The sequence below is a fragment of the Rhynchophorus ferrugineus genome, unplaced genomic scaffold (genome assembly GCF_030347505.1).
Source record: "Rhynchophorus ferrugineus isolate W39M unplaced genomic scaffold, kcgeb_rfMv2 rfM3, whole genome shotgun sequence".
Classification (NCBI taxonomy): domain Eukaryota; kingdom Metazoa; phylum Arthropoda; class Insecta; order Coleoptera; family Curculionidae; genus Rhynchophorus; species Rhynchophorus ferrugineus.
In genome coordinates, this window is record NW_027472582.1 from 10,451,360 (window position 1) to 10,459,434 (window position 8,075).

The 8,075-nt window shown below is 32.7% G+C and overlaps 2 protein-coding genes across 3 annotated transcripts in view; one reads left to right on the plus strand and one right to left on the minus strand.

Moving 5' to 3' along the window:
- Positions 1–5,728, minus strand: part of GABA-B-R2 (gamma-aminobutyric acid type B receptor subunit 2) — a 24,831-nt gene extending 19,103 nt beyond the window's left edge. Inside the window, exons 1-2 of one of the 2 annotated variants that reach the window (XM_076399742.1) lie at positions 5,183–5,728; positions 4,981–5,102 (exon numbers count right to left, since the gene is read on the minus strand). In XM_076399742.1, coding sequence (XP_076255857.1) covers positions 4,981–5,102; positions 5,183–5,351 — 291 coding nt within the window. In that variant the 5' untranslated portion in view covers positions 5,352–5,728. The remainder of the gene's footprint in view (positions 1–4,980; positions 5,103–5,182) is intronic. The other variant, XM_076399741.1, reaches the window with a different exon arrangement.
- Positions 5,729–6,241: 513 nt separating this feature from the next.
- LOC143193511 (uncharacterized) lies at positions 6,242–7,967 on the plus strand. The gene is made up of 4 exons (XM_076399747.1): positions 6,242–6,437; positions 6,485–6,542; positions 6,596–7,476; positions 7,528–7,967. Exons 1-4 carry the CDS (start codon positions 6,336–6,338, stop codon positions 7,828–7,830), a joined length of 1,344 nt encoding a protein of 447 aa, XP_076255862.1. The 5' UTR covers positions 6,242–6,335; the 3' UTR covers positions 7,831–7,967.
- The last annotated feature ends 108 nt before the right edge of the window (positions 7,968–8,075 follow it).

Sequence of the window (8,075 nt, forward strand, 5' to 3'; positions counted from 1 at the left end):
GGCAATCGGCAATGTAATTAGCATGCCGAATATTACTTGGAATGTGAATTGGAACGAAACCGCTAATTCATAAGACCATTTTACAATTTTCGTCCAAGTTAGAAGAAGTGCCAAATTGTAAAATTTCGATTGGCCATATCTCCGAAACTATAAGAGATATTGCAATTTGGCAATCGGCAATGTAATTAGCATGCCGAATATTACTTGGAATGTGAATTGGAACGAAATCGCCAATTCATAAGACCATTTTACAATTTTCGTCCAAGTTAGAAGAAGTGCCAAATTGTAAAATTTCGATTGGCCATATCTCCGAAACTATAAGAGATAATGCAATTTGGTAATCGGCAATGTAATTAGCATGCCGAATATTACTTGGAATGTGAATTGGAACGAAATCGCCAATTCATAAGACCATTTTACAATTTTGGCCCATTCATTCATTCATTAATCACTCCTTTCTCAGCGATTAAATTAATTAAATATTCACATTGATTACTCAGCAACGAAAGCATACGTTAATAGCAAAAGATTAACATCCCATGTATTCTTATATGAAGTCCGATTCTGGAAGTGCTGTGAATAAATAAACTAAATAAAACAAGGAGAACAAACCTACGAATACAAAGTGGAATGGCGAAAAGAATAACGATGAAACAATTGAATGAAAACGATTGCAATTGTAAAACTGCAAAATTTGTTGTGAAAATTCCATCTCGAAAGAACGACATATATTTTGAGGCTATCCACGAATCGACCCACTTTTGGACAGGTCACAACTCATATGTTGGAACAAGTGGTAATCAGAAGGATCAAGGTCTGGACAATACGGTGGGTCGAGTAGCACTTTCCATTTTAATATATCCAAATAGGTTTTTACCGGTTTTGTCGTCCAGCATTGTCATGCTGAAGAATAACATTGTTGTCTTTGCTCGTATTCCGGCCGTTTTTCGCTCAGTGCTCGAACGCAGCAATTGTAGCCGATAGCGATCCCTGTTGAAGGCTTCATCAAGTAAAGCCTTCGACAACTCCACTCCTAAATCCTCGTCTCCAAATTATTTTGGCTATCCAGAACGCTCTTTGTCTTCGGTGTCAAACTAATTCACTTTTAGAATGTCGAAACCAACAAGTTGAAATCAATGGAGCACCCTTCAACCTTCAACTGACGGACTGACTTCATAAAATTTAACTTAAAAAGGTAAAACATCCCGTAAATGCGATTTACTCGGTACAAATTCTGAGACTCTCAACGCACTGAAACATTTTGTTCACACACATCGACGAAATGACACATACTGAAAAGTGAAGCAGCTTCCACTTGAGCCTACAAATATTCCGGATGCGACAGTAACACCATCTTTTATAAATCCTTTAAAATTAATTTATATGTCTGTTATAATAAAAATTAAACAAAACGTAGCCTACTATGCACAGCCAAAAAATAATATGAGCTCTAAAACAAATAATACAGACGGAAAGACCGAATACAATAAACAAGAAGAGAGAAGCAATTAAAAAGAGCGTAGTGATGTTTGGAGAGAGAAAAAAAAAAGAAAAACATCGAATCCTTAAAAAATAATGTGATAAAGGAAAGAAGAGAAAGTAAACAGAATGAACGGAACTCCGAGAAATACAATATACAGTAACAGAAAAGCAAAAAGGATCTCAAAAAGCAAAGATAAAAATCCAAGAGTTTACGCAACTAATATAAATATATAGTGTATTCAAAATAACAGTGAACTAACGTCATCATGATGTCGAATGTATTGCCTGTCGCAATTTGTAAATTTGTTTTAAAATTAGACATGTTCTGTCTCATTTTATTGCAGTTAAAAAAAGATATAGAATGTTGTCTGATACAAAATTCGTTTGGTTGTCAAGCGTCGGCAAAATAAATAAAATTATATATAAACTGGCAAACGTTGTCTTGGCGCTTTGCTTGTTTTGGTACATTTAAAATCGCTGCTTATTATTACTCTGAGTGAAAATTGCAAAAAATATGTCAAAACCGAAAAACTCAAAACTGATGCAGCAACATTGCGACGATTTGACGTCATACATTTAGATGACGTGGGTTCACTGTTTCATTGAACGAACTATACATATAGCCAGTCCAAAAAAAACAACCAATGCACGTCATAAATTATGTCGAATATACTTCCAAATGCAGTTTGTAAAAATGTAAAATTCCTTTTAATCTCGGAGGGAATTCTTCGTCATCATCAAAACATTAATGATAGAAATAAGAGTTTATAAACGGGCAAACGTTGTAAACTAAAAGTGCTCAACTAGATCTCTAGAAATGCTATTAATATAAGGCTAAAAAGTATTATTAGTCTCTTCTTCCACAAGTCTCTCACTTATGAAGTCTTTTTGAGGTTGGAAAACTGTTAAGTCACACTAAATTTCACCAAATCCAAATCTGCTCAGTAACAATGTTCTCAATTGTAAAGATGTCCCCATTTCGATGAATTCATATTCAGTTTTTTGACAAATAGGAACACCAAACAACGGTATGTAGAAACAATTTTACTAGCAATTTAGTGACCTCCGATTTTCAATATATTAAATATTTTTGGGAAAATTCTAACACAACCTGCTTGCAAAATATGAAACAAAAGTATTAATATGAATGCAGTTAAAATAAGTTCTTAAACTTCGATCAGGTCATTAAACACTCTTAAATCTTGAAAATGAGACCACTGTTAGTGAAAAAGACTTCTCCCAAAATGTAAGAAGACGGAATTGAAAGTACAAACTGAATGAAATCATTACCGACATCGCTAGAGGTTGCATTTGAATCATGACTCATTACAATGCTTGGTTACATTTTCGAAAAATTCACAAAGAAACTCTTAAATAAGAAATCCTGTCCCATTCGTCATATTCTCCAGGCTTCGTTCCCTTTGATTATTATTTGTTTCGATCTAACCAATATTGTTCCTGTTACGAAGAAGGAAACAATTGTATTGATTCATCGATGTTTTTCAGATTTAGAAAAATAACGGAAAAAAATACATCTACTATATATAGTTCGTTCAATAAAATAGTGAACTCATGTCATCTAAATTTATGACGTCAAAACGTCGTAATGTTGCCCCATGAACTTATAGTTTTAGTTCATTTTGGCTTTGACTTATTACAAAATATAATTTATTTTAACATTATAGTACATCTAATACATATAGTCAATTCAAAATTCAGACTAACAGCAGTGACACGGGAAACATCGCAATGTTGCCGCAGCTATTCTGAGTTTTAGTACATTTAGGCTCTGACTCCGACAAAATTTTAATATAAATAAAATAATTGAACAAATATTCTATTAAATATAATTTATTTTGACATTATAGTACATCAAATACATTTATTATCGAAGAACTTCAAACTACAATTAATTTTACAGCCACAATAATTTATAGGTTAGAGTTGATTTTGTTATATATAATTAAGCTTTTTTCCACACTAGTATCGGTAGGGTTCTAGACGCGTTATCGGTTTATAACCCGTAATTATAATATTTTGAAGAATTTTCAGACGTTTGGCAAACGGGCAACTTTTGCAGGCTCATTCCGTTACATATTCGAACTTCTCTAATAGCATTCTATCTCTTTTTAAATAGAATAAAATGACAAATATACAACTTTAGACAGACATATGACTCGTGTCACTGTATTTTGAATTGACTATATATTATCTCGTTCCTATTTGAGGAAACTGATTAGAGGTGCATTATGTTTCTGGCTCAGACTATCTAACTTATCAAAACAAACAAACCGCCAAAACAACGTTTGTCAGTTTATAATCTGTAATTATTATTACTAATGTTTCGAAGAATTTTGCAGACGTTTGACAACCAGGCGAATTTTTTAAGCTGATTCGGTTACATGTTCAACCATATCAGACAGCATTATATATCTTTTAATCTGCAATAAAATCAGAAGGATATTTTTGTCTGATTTTACAACGAATTTAGAAATTGCGATAGGTAATAAATTCGACATGATGACAACGTGAATTCACGGTTATTTACAGCGCAAATTGTCACTAAAATTCACAACAACCTCAATCGTAAAGGAGCTCGCTGCTATCTGAAACTGTTATTAAATAAAATGTTAAACCACTTTGAACCACCACTCAACAATCAACCAAATGTGTAGATTAACAACGATCATTGAAAAGGTCTTGAGACTTGGCACTTGAGACTAATTCACAATATGAGCAAATTATTAACGCGGAACTATTGGTAATTGCTGGAGTCGTATCTTTTCTAAAGAATATTTCAGGCTTCACATCAAGGGACATTCTCAACATTAAATTCTATAGTTATGCTGGAGTTCCACAGGATGGTGTTTTTGGGCCACTCCTGTACCAGCTCTACTATGATATCCCAATAATAAAAAAACAGTAAACAGTACTGACGACAGAAAAATTATATCTGCCTACAGCTATAGAATACACAGTACAAATAACTAGTAGACCGGAAAATTAGCTTAATAATTATATCACTTGAGAACTACCCAAATATTCAAGCAGAATCAGCGAAATACCTCGGTGTTCATCTCGATGGTAGATTAAATTGGAAAAATCATGTTAGGCAAAAAGCAAAACAGACTAAACTCATTTTCCGATATTTTTTACTTTTATAGTGACTGACAGTTGACAAATAATGTTTTGACCAAAGCAATAAATAATTTTAAAACATATTGGACATATACCGTGTCATGCATAGCATAGTACATGTTAATTTGCTAGACTGGCGTGACCCCGGACGATTGTATGTCCGTTCACGCCGTCTGTAAAAAACAGGCGCCCGTTGATTATCGTCTAACAAGATTGGGACGACAGAAGGGGGACTTCCTTGGAGACACAATCCGCCGCAACTGTCTTCCCGAACCTGTCAAACGCACCCTCACGAACCCAGAACCGAATTAACCTCCAAACGACATTATCGAGATATCTCTGGAGATAATCAAAACTCACCATAGTGTCATTCCACCACATGTGGAGCCTGTAGTTCCTCAGAATCTGCGAGTGTTCATTGACATGATCCAATGCCAATTTCACGCTGGGCATCACGCCACGGCCTATAAAATGTTCTAAAACTGAGACAAACTGTATATACAAGGAACAACAAACGAGAACGAGGTATTCTTAAAGGACGCGCATGCAATATTCCAATTACCTGTTTCGGAATTTTCGACTCCTTTGCCGAAAGGAAAAAATCCGGCGATATATACGTCGTGTCTCCGAGCATCCACGTTGGGTTTTTGTAAAAGGCAAAATTCGAAATTAAAAATAACCAAAAACATAAGGACAAAACAGTAATTTGTTTTGGAATGATTCGACGACATAGTCGACAAGATTATAACATTTATCTACGAACTTCACTAATAATAATAGTTCGAGTCATTGTATCCGAGTATCCATCAGCTACCGAGCAAAAAAATGCATTGTTTCGCAATAATAATCGTCCAAAATTTACACAAAACCTCCCTCCATTAAATCTTATCCGAATTTATTAACACACATTTTCAATAACACACACATAATAATGAATTTACACCAACAGTAATAACTTAGTTTGTCCATTTACGGTCAATGCCATCCGTTCCGAACACAATCACAACCCTTCAACGCGATATTCCAATGAGCTCTCACTTACGGAGTGAAATACTTTTCTGGAAAATGGGTTTCCAGACCTCTATTTCGCCTGGATTTTCGACAGTTGGCTCTATCGATTTCTTATGCGCTCTAAAAGTGGAACTTTAAAGCAATGCGCTTGCGTCATTTTATTTATTTATAATATATCAAGAAGGTTTAAACAACTGATTTTCAGTTATCATTGTTATTCAAGCCTAAGCTCAACATATGCAAAATCATTACATATCTAAATATTAAAATAATATATTTTTTAATATCTAGAAAGCCGCAATATATTTTTTTCTTATCAAGTTAAATCCACTTTGTCCGAAATGAGTAATAAATAAGTCTTGTATCTGTACAAATTTATGCCCAGCGATCCGAATGACATTACTTTATAAAATGCGTAGCTAGGCAATAAAGAAGAATAGGAAATATTTTCATAAAACAACGCCGAAATACATTGTAACACTTTTTTCATATTCATATATTTTCATCATGATAAATTATTCGCCAGAACTGCAAATTATAGTAATCTTCTTATATCAGCGTATATGGAATTAATACATATATAATTAGATGCCAAAAAAACTACACTTGACGTTATTTAACTTAAATATATTATCTGTAGATCTGTCATAATATTAAGTATCCGGTTATTTTTTTTCAAAGATACGCTAAATTCTCTACTAAATATGAATGAGAAACGAGACTTACGTAGAGTGAAAGACTGTGATGCGAAAACTAGTAAATGTCGTAGAATAAATTTGGAGGGAAACATTAATCAACGACCAACAGTAAGTTGTACTGATAGTAATTCTTTAATTAAAAGTATAAATTGCAGGTACTTTCTGGATCTTTAGGTAAGGTTTTTAGTTCTCAAGTACAAAACAAATACAAAAGTAAGTACCTACAGTGTTATTAATTTATATAGGCATCTTTTGAATTATTATAGGCGCGAAAGGTAATACACTCCATAAGTTAGAAAAATATTACAAAGGATTAAGACGCTCGCAGAGGATTAAAAGCAAAGTAAACTCTTCTCCACATGTTATACATAAGAATAAATCCAAAAGCATAATTAAAGAAATTAATGATAAATTTTATAAATTAAGCAGACGGAATAGTGAAATACTTTTCAATAACCAAGAGGCAACTTTTCAAGAATCGTTTGATGAAAATATAAATAAGCCAAAACAGAAAAGTATTTTTAAGGAAATTAATGAGAGATATAACAAATTAACAGCTGGTTTTAATAAGCCAACTCAATTTGGAGCCAATAAATTATTGCTTGAATTAAATCGAATACATGAAAATGAAAGTGGTTGTACAAAAAGTACATTCTGTGATATTTTAAGAGAACAAGTGTGTGTAGATTTTAAGAAAAGTGAAATTAAAAATTGCATAGAGAGAATTAAATCTGAAATTAAAAATACTAATCTAATGCTACAGGGCAAAAAACAAATGGAATTAAATGAGATGCATGATAAAGTGGAACATGACAGTGCTCGATCTCAAACAGGTACATTGATTTCACCTAGCAAATGGATTTTTATAACGCCGCCAAAACAAAGATTACCGCCTTCACAACTTGAAGGTAGTGCAATAGAGACTGGCATTATTTGTATACAGAAAAATGAAAAACAACTCTTTGAATTAAAACCATCCTACAAGAATTGCTCTTTTAAATCTAGTAAGAATAAAGTGACTATAGATAATAAGTTTATTCAATTGGGGAGCTTTGTGCATGATTCAGGTGGTCAATCATATAATGTGAATACACCAAAATCACATGAAACTTCTATATTGTATTCCAACAAAGGCATCGAAAGAGAGGTAATAAAATAGTAATGATCAAGAAATATATGTAGAAATACTCTATTTTAGGGACCATCAACAAGTCAGATAATAAGGAGGCCAAAAAAGCCCTATTTTACACAAAAATTGAATAAAAACGAAAATTGTTTGAAGGATTTGGATAAGATTAAAATGGACATTGCTGATATCAATTTGGACAGTACATTCGAAGGGTTTTCCACTATAGAAGAAAATGATGATATCGAAATGCATTATAGTGATAAATACAAAAGAAAACACAGCGAAGATTTTGTTATCAAGAAGAAAAGTCGAAGATTTTTTTCATTCAACAGACAACCAGTAAATATATTCCAATTTAACAATAAAGACTAGAGAAGCAGATACCTAATTTAATGTTATGTTATGAATATTCCACTTTCCAGAGTAGTACTTTAATTTTCATTTCTAATCATTTATTTCACGGATTTATAAAGTGTAATTGATTTGTTTTAAATTGTTATCTAACTCTTCTCTAGATAATAATTTATCCAATAAAATTGGAAATGTAACTATTAACAGATTAGGCTATAAGTTTTGTATTTAATACATATGTTTCGTGTTAAACACTCGTGCAATAA